Source organism: Myotis nattereri, assembly GCF_964212035.1.
Source record: "Myotis nattereri genome assembly, chromosome: 2".
In the NCBI taxonomy this organism is placed as follows: Eukaryota; Metazoa; Chordata; class Mammalia; order Chiroptera; family Vespertilionidae; genus Myotis; species Myotis nattereri.
The window spans coordinates 107,064,535-107,076,811 of NC_138076.1; the positions used below are offsets into that span (position 1 = coordinate 107,064,535).

At 40.1% G+C, this 12,277-nt stretch overlaps 1 protein-coding gene across 1 annotated transcript in view; it reads right to left on the minus strand.

The window, feature by feature from the left end:
* CECR2 (CECR2 histone acetyl-lysine reader) overlaps positions 1-12,277 on the minus strand; it is a 221,925-nt gene that overhangs the window by 46,295 nt on the left and 163,353 nt on the right. Inside the window, exons 2-5 of the mRNA XM_081083531.1 lie at positions 8,534-8,628; positions 4,822-5,005; positions 2,289-2,428; positions 1,424-1,528 (exon numbers count right to left, since the gene is read on the minus strand). Of these exons, the coding sequence (XP_080939657.1) occupies positions 1,424-1,528; positions 2,289-2,428; positions 4,822-5,005; positions 8,534-8,628 (524 nt within the window). The remainder of the gene's footprint in view (positions 1-1,423; positions 1,529-2,288; positions 2,429-4,821; positions 5,006-8,533; positions 8,629-12,277) is intronic.

The window sequence follows — 12,277 nt, forward strand, 5'->3', positions numbered from 1 at the left end:
AGGAGGTATAGATTGCTAACAAAATCCAGAAACAGATGTTGTGTGTACAGAATATAATTATAGGACATTTCTCAGAAACACTGTGGAAGGAAAGCTGCAATCTGTGGTCTGGTCTAATTTCTGAAAGTTAAGCAGAATACTGATTCTTAAATGTAAAATAAAATCAAATTCTGATAGGTTTATTCATAATCTGATTCCTAGAAATACTTTTTAGTTGTTAATAAATAACATTAAAAATCTGGCTTACTTCAAGCATTTAGATTATTTATCAATGCTAAAATTTAGAGGGACTGAGCAGATTGACGTGTCATTCATTTTTAAGAATACAACCTAACTTCCACAGGTGTATAATAACAGCTATGATCCTTAAGTATATTTACATAGTATAGGTCAGATTCTGAAAACCCTTCACTAAGATTCACATGCTGCAATTTCCTAAAAGATAATGACATCCTAATATATAAAAAGCCAGGGTCTGTCATGACCAAAACAACCGGACGGACAACCAAACAGCAGCTGAGTGGGGCGACCAGGCCAGCAGGCGGGGTAGTGAGAGACAACCAAATGACTGAACAGTAGGCTGTGTGGGGCGACCAAGCTGGCAGGGGGTACAGTTAGGGGAGATCAGGCCAGCAGGCAGAGGCGGTTAGGGGTAATCAGGCTGGCAGGGAGGGCAGTTAGGAAACAGTGGTCCAGGATTGTGAGAGGAATGTCTGACTGCCAGTTTAGGTCCAATCCCTGCAGACATCCCCCAAGAGGTCCTGGATTGGAGAGGGTGCAAGGCTGGGCTGAAGGGACCCCCCCTCCCCTGCATGAATTTCGTGCACCAGGCCTCTAAAAATTCCCAAATGTAACAGAATCTCTTTTTCTTTACTAAAATTAAATATAAAATACTTTAAAACATGTTTAATAACTTGCCTTTATTTTAGGAAATTGAATTCTAAACAAAACAAAGCAGGTTTGCTACTAAAATCTCCCTAATGGGAAAGAACTAACCCTAAACTTATATAAGATATGTCTATTAAAATGCTGATTATTAACACAATCACAGAAGTAATTTGCTCCATGTTCCTATAAAAATGTGTGACATAAAATTTTTTTTAGAAGTTAATACATACTGATGAGCATAGTTTTTCAATCTGCTACACTGTCACATTCATTGTCTACTTCAAGTTAATCATCATTCCTATTAGTACGTCCACTGTCCAATAAAACAGGTTACCTAGAAAATAGGTAACCTGCTAGAGGTCATGCAGCTAGGGTTTCTGATTTCCTAGTACACACTTATAATTCCATGAGGATTCTGATCCAGGTCTCCATAATTTAGGTCCCATGTCCTTTTCACGGCATGAGGAACAAGTGAAAATAGGTTCCTTTCAGCAAGAGGATCTAAAACCGTCAAGGACTAACAAGATTGTCTTACCTCACTATAATCTCCTCCTGTAGTTTCTTCCGTTTGGGGGGTCTTCCTCTTCTTTTTCCTGTTTTCCCAAGAATGCCTGAGCCATTTTTTTGTCCTTCACTTTCCCTAAGAAACAGCATATTAAATAGAAATGTTTTATCTAGTACTGACAGCATATTAAATAGAAATGTTTTGTCATAGTACTGATGTATTTTAAGTACAGCTTTCCTAGCCATGAGGCTACTGAAATAGATTAACACGTTACGCGCCCAGCCTGTTTTGTCTTCCAGATGGAAAGTATAGTGTCAGTCACTGGTGACTGACTGGGCGCTTAATGTGTTAAATACAGCCATCATAGGGAAAGGGCAGGGTGACTTCCAATCTTCCATTAGAATGCTGAATCAAGGAAAACTGACATTTTACAATATTAAAATCTGAGTAAGACCTAACACTTTCCTAATAGTGAGCACTGCTCCCAGCAATAAGAAAAGATGGTGGCATCATTACAGGATGCTATGGAAAGGATTCTTCCTCATTTAAGAGTAGTTAGTAAGGCTATGGTTCAGACATTGAGTACAAAAGAGGAAAACAATGGCAGTGAAATGACTGTACTGCTAAGAACCTGCTGTATAGAACAGTCGCTGATAAGGGAAGTGGTGCTCCTCAGAAACTTCACAGCAAAACAGAACCTTTCACCACTTGCTATTAGTGGCTACAGTTCAATTCCTTTTTATTTCTGTATGAAACAACTCCCTTTCTATCTCTTTGCAGGTGTGCTGTCATAATTAATTCCTTAATAAGAAAAAAACATAGTGCTGCTGATGCATTTAGTTTTAATGACATTTCTGTACACTAGCTATCAAAGCTCTGATCTTAAACAATGTACCTGCTCAAAGAGAGTTCTCTGTTGGATTTTCCTTGTATTGGGTCCTCCTTGTACATTCGAGTTCCATAGAAATACCAATATAGTGCCCCAGAATTATCTTCACCTAATGGCTCCACGCGGAGACTGTCTGCATCTAGACCCTAGGTTCAAGAACAGGAAAAAGAGGTTTGGGGATATGGGGAACAAAAGAGGAGAAAACTTAATAAGGATTCCAAATTTATACTCAGATATACCTTATATTTAAACATGCCCAAGTACCTAAGTAATATTCAATCAGGGCATATGAAATACACTGCTCCCATTTCATCTACAAAAAAAGAAATCAAAAGGAATTTTGATGAACACCCTATCTAATGAAAGAGTAATATGCAAATTAATTGCCACTCGGTGACAAAGATGGCGGTGCCCATAGCAGCCAGGTCAGGATGCTGGCAGCGTCACCCCAGCAATGTGAGCTCGGAAGGCATTGCTGTGGCAACCCGGAGCAGGGAAGCACTGCCTGTACGCAGTGCCCAGTAGAGCCTGCTTTGCCCATCGCCATGGTGTGGAGCAGGCAGGCCCCGCAGAGAGCAGAGAACCATGGGGAGCGGGCCTAAGCCATCAGTAGGACATCCCCTGAGGGCTCCTGGATTGGAGAGGATGCAGGTCGGGCTGAGGAACCTCCCTCCCACCCCCACCCTCTCCGTGCACGAATTTCGTGCACCAGGCCTCTAGTCCTATATAATAAAAGCACAATATGCAAATTGACCAAACAGCTGAACAGCGGAATGACCATCCAGGACCACACTATGACACTCACTGGTGCCAGGCCAGTCAAGGTGGGTGTGATGCAATTGTTGGGGGGCCCAGCCATCACCCCATGATCACCCTGTAGAGCAGCTGTTCTCAACCCGTGGGTCACAACCCCTTTGGGGATCGAATGACCCTTTCACAGGGCTCGCCTAAGACCATCGGAAAACACATATATAATTACATATTGTTTTTGTGATTAATCACTATGCTTTAATTATGTTCAATTTGTAACAATGAAAATACATCCTGCATATCAGATATTTACATTACGATTCATAACAGTAGCAAAATTACAGTTATGAAGTAGCAACAAAAATAGTTTTATGGTTGGGGGGTCACCACAACATGAGGAACTGTATTAAAGGGTCGCGGCATTAGGAAGGTTAAGAGCCACTGCTGTAGAGGGAGGCCCAGGCCACTGATGGGCAGGCTGAGGCGGGTGGGCAGGGCCTCCTTCTGCGAGGGAAGCCCAGGTCCCGGCAACTGGGGGAAGGAAGGCCCACTTTTGCACGAATTACGTGCATTGGGCCTCTAGCATTATATATTTGGCTTGACTTATTTTATGTGTGCATTCATAAAAGAAAAGACAATTACAACAGAGCAGAATCTGCTGTATGAAAGCTGTCTCACATGATCCTCTATTATAGATCTATCATAAACTACAGTACCCACTTTACCCCAGGGTCATTGCTATTAAAGTCCTTGAGTTTTCAGTAGACTGTGCTAAACTGCACAATGATTTTTATATCATGTACATGAGTAGGGCTGAACTGAGAAGTCATCAATATATTTGATCATTTCTAACTAAACAGGATTAGAAATTGTTTTTCCTATGAATGAAAAGCAATAGCCTACACCAGCTGTGGGCAAACTACGGCCCGCAGGCCGGATCCGGCCCATTTGAAATGAACAAAACTAAAAAAAAAAGAGACCATACCATTTTATGTAATGATGTTTACTTTGAATTTATATTAGTTCACACAAACACTCCATCCATGCTTTTGTTCTGGCCCTCCGGTCCAGTTTAAGAACCCGTTGTGGCCCTCGAGTCAAAAAGTTTGCCCACCCCTGGCCTACACCCTCCCACTCTGAGACAGACTTCTAAATAGATAACAATAGAATAAGGGGGAGCGAAGAACTATACCTTCCTTCTCTAGCACTTTTTTTATAATGTGTATAAACATGTAGGGACAAACTTCACTTGCATAAACATGTTAAAGTCTTCGACTTTCAATAAATATTTTAATTATGTTAAATCAAATTTCAGACTTTAGGAAACATGTTGGTGTTTTTCATCCTCTAGGGCAGCGATTTTCAACTGGTGTTGCAAGAATTTTAAAACATGAAATACCTGACTATTTAGATAGGGGCAATGACCTCTTTTCCCTTAGATCAGTGGTCGGCAAACTGCGGCCCCTTGAGTGTGGCTCTTCCACAAAATACCACGTGCAGGCATGCACATACAGTGCAATTGAAACTTCGTGGCCACACTCAAGGGGCCAAAGAGCCGCATGTGGCTCGCGAGCCGCAGTTTGCTGACCACTGCCTTAAATCATTAAAAAAAAAAAAAAAAGACAACAGCTAACAATACCCATTCTATGTGAATTTATCAAAATCATACCTATTTTTTGGTCAGATCAGACAAAAATATATTTTTTGGTGTGCTGAGAAATTTTAGTGTGCCATGAGATGAAAAGGTTGAAAATTGCTGCTCTAGGGCAAGGGCTTGCCAGTTAAGCACCTTGAGAAGATCGAAGACATCATCTGCATCTAGCCGGTAATCACAGAGGCGGTGTAGGATCTCCACACGCGTACGAAGAGGCAGGTCTTGGAAACTGGCTTCTCTCAGCGGGTTGGGTTTCCCTTCCTCCAGTTCCCAGCGGTAGTTAATGATGTCCTCTAGGTAGCTGTGGAATGTCTGAGGCCTAGCCAGATGGCCCCGATACAAAAATACATTAATATAAAATACAGAGAGTAGGTAGGGCAGGGGAAAGAGAGCTGGTGGTTTGACAGCTGACAAATCTTAAATAGAAAGCAGAAAATGAAGAGGCAGTAACAGGAAGGGTCTAAAAGTCCCTTTCTGAAGCCTCATGTTATTATACTATCTATTTGGACTTTCTATTGACAAATTCCAAAGAAAATAAATATGTTAAGAGTTTCTCACAGAGTAGATAGTTTTATTTTAGACCACTGACAGCACATTCTGGTAAAATAGGTAAAAGTTTACTAATCAATGGTATGGATTGTGAAACTGAGGCCAACAGTCTTATCTTTGCTTGCACAGATAAAGAGAACAAAGAGTTTGGATGCCACTTCAAAATTAGGTCTACGACTTAGATGACAAACAAAAAGGAAACTCAATGTCTGCCTAGCCTAATTAATTATATTTCAGGTTAAAATGCAAAGATGAATAATACCTCTCTAGAATACAAGTATTTACTCCAATGTGCAACTATAATTTTATATTCTGTTATACATAAATTTTAGGGCATAATATAAAATACTATATTCTAAATTCTGAAAATGGCTTAGAAAAACTATAGGAAACATTTAAGGCAGCTTGATGGCAATCTAAATTTTTTCTCAGTTAGAGTTTGATTGGAAATTCTCTGTATTTTGATAAGTACCTAATAAAGTGTTAAAGTGTTTGTCACATGGTTATTCTACACTCCAATTAATGAATCTGGTTATAATGTTACTTAATGATTTTAAATTTTTTTTCTCGCCCTATCCGGTTTGGCTCAGAGGATAGAGCGTCGGCCTGTGAACTCAAGGGTCCAGGTTCGATTCCGGTCAAGGGCATGTACCTTGGTTGCGGGCACATACCCAGTGGGGAGTGTGCAGGAGGCAGCTGATCGATGTTTCTCTCTCATCGATGTTTCTAACTCTCTATCCTTCTCCCTTTCTCTCTGTAAAAAATCAATAAAATATATTTAAAAAAATAAAATAAAATAAAATTTTTTTTCTCACTAAGCAAAGATGTCTTACAAGAATTATATGTCAGCCCTAGCTGGACAAAGTGCAGTTCAAACTGGTGGTAAAAAGCTGATAGTGTGGCAATGATGAATTTGAAAATAAAAGGGGGTATTTTTTTGGTATCGGGGAGTAAGAAGATGACAATATCTCTTTGGTAATAAATTCCTTTATCTACCACATACTTTCTAGAATTCCTAATGCACACCAAGCACCTCAAACAACAAGGCATGTTTTTCCTAGAGTAAAATAAAATGAGGAATCTATGACATAGAGATCATTTCACCAGAATGATAGCTTCAGTGGAGAAAGTGGCAGGAGACAGGCTGGGCCAGGCCAGGGAGAACTTTCATATTCCAGTGCGAGGCAATGGAAGCACAAACATACTAACCCAACAAACACTGTAAATGTACAGTGTTGTTCTTTGTGCCTACAATCTGCCTGAAAGCCTCTACCTATCCCAAACAACTGCATGTTTGATATTCCTTTCCAATAGCACCTTTATCCTACTCAGTTTCAATTGTATCACTTTTGCTAACAGTTTTCTTGGCATCTCCATACCACCTTACCACAAGATACTTGACAGTTTATAATTTAAGACAATTCATTTTCCTTGTACATACACTTGATCTTAGCCAAAATGTGATCATTCTCCTTGTATATAAATATACCTTCTTATATAAATCTACTAGTGTCCTGGTGCACAGATTGGTGCACAATGAAAGAAAATTAATTAGAAGAAATATTTTAATATTGCTATTAGCCCTTTCTCTATAATAGAAGTGGCAATCAAATTCACAATCGACAATGACAGATGGAAACACATGTATGCAACTAGCACCAGCGTTAGCTTTATATGTACCGTGCATGCGCCAGTCAACTTAACTTTTTATAGATATAGAATAAACTTGCTTAATTAGACCTGCTTTCTGATTTAACTAAACTTTTTCCAGCCCAGTGAAGGACCCCAACTTCTTTTTCAGGTAATTGTCAGCAACACAGCAGTGAATATCAACATGAAACAGATTATTATTGTAGATCATGCAGGAGAACAAAGGGTAAAATATTTAACTGCAGCAGTGTTTGACTATATTCTGAGCAGTGAGAAAACCTGAAGTCATTTTCAAGTTCCACCATTTCTTACTTCTTTTCAGTTGGGTCAAGTTTCTAAATTTTCTAAATCTCTGTTTTCCGGCTAATGAAAAGAAAATAGGATTCTACTGAGTCTCCTATCTACCTACTCCAGGACTTCCGTAAGGATCAAATGAGATGAGGCATGGGAAAATGCTTCACATACGTTTGGTTAAACTGTAAAATGTTTGCACCTGGCTATAATGCAAGTCGGGTTCCTGGGCTGAAGAAACTCCAAGGAGGCTAGTTGCTAGGGAGAGGAAGCAGGGCGTTGTTATGTGACATCATTACCCAGCACCCACAGCCACCACTTCTGGGCTGGGCTGTGGGCCACATTTTGTGCCATGGGGTCTTGGCAGCGTTGGCTGCAATTTGGTGGGGTGTTGCTCCAGGGTGGTGGCGGGGCCTGTGTTCCACTTGGGGGAAGCCTAGTGTTGGTTTGTCGGCACCAGATCCGTGTTGCCTTTATTTATTTTTAAATGGCCAGTGCGCGTCATGGCAGCTCCTGCGTTGAGCGTCTGCCCCCTGGTGGTCAGTGTGTAACATAGCTAACAGTTGGAAAGATGGACACTTAGCCTTTTATATATATATAGAAATCCCTTTCTTTAAAACATCTGAAATTCAAGAAGAAAAACAAAAAACAAAATATTTTCATTGATTTTTACAGAGAGGAAGGGGGGGGGGAGAGGAGAGAGAGAGAGAGAGAGAGAGAGAGAGAGAGAGAGAGAGAGAGAGAGGGAGAGAGAAACATCGAAGAGAGAGAAACATCGATTGGCTGCCTCCTGCATATCTCCTACTGGGAATCAAGCCCCCACAACCCAGGCATGTGCCTTGACTGGGAATCAAACCCGTGACCTCTGGGTGCATGTGTTGACACTCAATCACTGGGCCACACCAGCTCAGCAAAAACAACTAAAAAAAAAAGTTTTTATTGATTTTAGAGAGAGAGAAACACCGATGTAAAAGAAATGTTGTCTTGCTGGTGTGGCTCAGCAGTTGAGTGTAAACCCAGGAACCAAGAGGTCACTGGTTCAATTCCTGGTCAGGAAGAATACAGAAGGCAACCGATTGATGTTTCTCTCATCTTGATGTTTCTCTATCTCTTTACCTCTCTCTCCCCGCCTCTCCCTTCTTCTCTCTCTAAAATCAATTAGAACATTTTAAAAAGTCAACTGCAGAAAGAACCAAAAACAAGACTTGGGAATCCATTTGTAAATACTCAGTTTACACTGTTATGTCGTTTTGGCTAATGATCAGTACTGGTTTGTTAGTTGACATGAAACATTTTGATGACTGGTTGATTGGTTGGTTCTCTCTTCAAAAAATTTAGTAAGATCAGAATTACTCACGTGATATCCCTTCGTTGATAGCAGCCCTGAAGCAAGCAGGCGATCAGGTCACTAATAAACTCTGCATCATCTCTGTGAAGAGCTGCTTCTAACTCCTGAGAAGGAAGAGAGAGAGAGTTGAGAGATCAAACACAGAGATTTCTTAAAATCCATATGCCTTGCCTCCTCAAGCCCTGATGCCTCTCCCAAGCATCATAATGGTCAGTGTAGCAGAAATGCTAGTCATGGATCAACTCTGACCATCTTCCCCACAATTACTGCTAGAGGAGCAACTTGAGTTCAACTTCCTGTTTTTCCATGGGGTTTATTTCTCACCTTGCTCCTTCCCAAGCTCCATTTCTTTTATCAGTACACTAAAAGAAATACGTACACATATACCACTTTTTATAAATCAATAATTATCAAAGAATTTAACTTACATAAATATGCTGTACTGCTTTCTATTTTTTAAAATATATTTTTATTGATTTCAGAGAGGAAGGAAGAAGGAGAGATAGAAACACCAATGATGAGAGAGAATCATTGACTGGCTGCCTCCTGCACACCCCCTACTGGGGATCGAGCCTGCAACTTGGGCATGTGCCGTTGACCACAATCAAACCTGGGACCTTTTAGTCTGCAGGTCGATGCTCTATCCACTGAGCCAAACCATCCAGGGCTGCTTTCTATTTTTAATGGCAAGAGACTAAAGGAGCAAATATGTAATTAGTTAGAAACTTTTCTTCATTTACTGAAAAGAAGCACTATATTTTGAAAAAAGCATTGGTAATAAGTTGGCATTTTTTATACTTTAAGTACACTATACCTACATGACTGATGATAGATTACCAGAACTGAGATTAATCTTACATCATCTGGAAAGAAGTGAGGTAATGTCTATATTAATCGTCTAATCCTAGGTGAGATGCATTTGCTTTCATTGGGGATCAGGTAGACAACGCCAAAGCCTGTTTTGGCACAGCATTCTAAACAAAGATTAGTTGAGCGCTCCGAAGCTACAAGGTCAAAAAGTGACGGGGGGGGGGGGGGGGGAATTAGGAGATCCTATTTTTCTTCTCAATCTCCCAATAAACCAGTATTTTCTGAGGTGATGAAATATGTTCTAAGTCATGCAAAGTTTTCTTTTAAACAGGGTCCACTATGCTTATGGTTTGACTAGCTCATAATCAGTTCTTTATCCAGATTTATTTACCAAACTTTCAAGGATCTTATTAATAGTTCTGAAAGCACAAAGTATGTGTAAGATGTAATTTCTGACCTTAAACCTTGCTGACTGGCTATTTCGAGCTAGAACTCGCTTGTGTGGCTGGATACTTTTTGTTTAGTAGCTTTGGCAACTCACAGTCTCCCTTATTGTCCCACAGACCAGTATGTTGTTCTTCAATAATAGTTCAGGTGTAGATACGATGTTGTAATTGTTTTGGTAAATATGATGCCAAGAACCAAGAAAAGGGAGTAAGACAGGTAATACAGTCTGTTGTAACTTTCACCCATGTATATCTTGAAGTTGCAAATATAGTCACTCTAACTTTCACAAAGTATCCTTACTAAAATTCCATATTTTATTATTTTTTGCCAGATTATATGTCTTCAATTTGATGTGTCCTCTACTTGAATCAGTTTCATTGAGTGAAAACTGTTTTGATATATAAAGATTTAAATTTTGAGATAAAGTGATCCAAAAGAGGCCTTAATTTGTGAACATGGTCTGTGTTACATGTTGCTTGTGAATTATTGTTCAGATGAAAGAATGTAATAAGTATCTGCTTGAATCTTTTTCCAGTCATAGTTTATGGAAATATGTGTGATCCAAGTAAAGGGTCAGTTGGCCAGTAATCTTTCCATTCTGGCTTCTTTGTTAGTCCCATCAATATAATTAAACCAAGAAACTTCTTTATAAGTAACATTCATCCATGGTGAAGTTTTAGCAAAGATTTCGTGGTATTTTTCCATTTAGTGATAGTGTAAATTGGTTTGAGAAGTAACAAGATAGAAAAAATCCTCATCTAAAATAATAAAAGTGTAATATGCTAAAGTAGACCAGACAGCTGAACAACCTTCCGAATGTCCTTCCACATGAAGCTGCAGTGGCAGGGGCCAAGGCAGAGGCGGTTAGAGGTGATCAGGCAGGCAGGCAGGCAAGCAGTTAGGGGCATCAGGCAGGAAGGCAGAGTGGTTAGGGGCGATCAGGCAGGCAGGCAGTGTGGTCAGGGGCGATCAGGCAGGTCCCGCTTGTTTAGGGGTGATGAGGTAGGCAGGCAGAGTGGTTAGGGGTGATCAGGCAGGCAGGTAGGCAGGCAAGTGGTTAGGAGCCAGTGGAATCGGATTGCGAGAGGGAAGTCCGACTGCCGGTTTAGGTCCCATACCGCAGGGATCCCTGTGGGGTCGGGCCTAAACCAGCAGTTGGACATCCCCAGAGGGGTCCCAGATTGTGTGAGAGTGGAGGCCGGGGTGAGGGACCTCCTTGCCTCCATGCAAGAATTTCGTCCACCGGGCCTCTAGTCAAAAGATAAATTGGTTACTTCACTTATACTTTGTGCATCTTCAAATTGAACAGCTACGCCTGAAATATTTGTATAATCCCCCAAGGCTGGTAAAATGTCTTTTTCTGCCCATTCTTCAGAAACACTTTCACTGTCATATACTATCACATTTCTCCTTTGCCTTCCTGATGTTAGACTCATTACTATCTTCCAGCTGACTACCAAAGTCACTTGGTCAATCAGACAAAGTGCACATAATTCGCTGTGACATTCTTCTCTGCCACGATGCATCTTTTAAAAAACTTTTACCATAATATAAGATGGATGGAAAGAATTAGGATGTATTGCTGCCACATCTCTGGAAATACTTGCCTCAGAGGTTGAGAAAAAGACACAAGTTAACTCGTGACAGGTCAGCAATGTTCATACACAGAAATACGAATATACTTGTGACTGTTCAGCAAGGTGTTACATGGCAGTATGTACTAAAGAGGACTATAAAACCAGTATATTTCTTTTGTAAACTATTTTAATTGTTCCATTTATTACTTTATTTTTAAAAATTCCTAATTTTATAAACACTCACTCTAAAAACTTCACAGGACAAAAAATTGTTAAGCATACTATAATTGATATAAATAAACAAAACACAAACTACTTTGAGGTAGTAGTTCAACTGAAAAGGATTCTATAGTGCCTTGAAAGCCTAGGTGAATGAAACTCAAGAGACAAGGCTGAACCTTGAAAACACTTTGTTTGCCTTAAGTACAAACTTGGGAATTATTAACGGATCTAAAGCAATAATTCTTATTTTTATATATTAGCTTATTAGTTCCTTTATGCAGGGTTCTTTTCTATATTCTTTTTAGTGATTATCGAGAAAAATAAGAAACACTACCAACCAAAAATAACAGGGACCTGAACTATAATTCAGGCATTCATTCAACAAATATTTACTGAGCATCCACCCTGCACAGGGGAGCTTAGTTTAGAGAGGTAAGATAGTACAAAAATATAAAAATAAAGAAAAGACAACCAAAGTAATTAGCACTATTAGATACAGAAAAGGTGCTATGGGAGTTGAGAAGAAAAGGATTATTTCTGGCTGTGGGAAGCCTGAGGGATTTCATGAAGACAGTGAGTGGGGTGGCACACCTGAGATGGAAAGCCTGTGATGTGTTTGACAATGGGAGAGAGGCAGGGCATAACCAGGTGCAGGAACAACAGGAGCAAAGGCACCAAGAAGATATTAGGTTCAGTT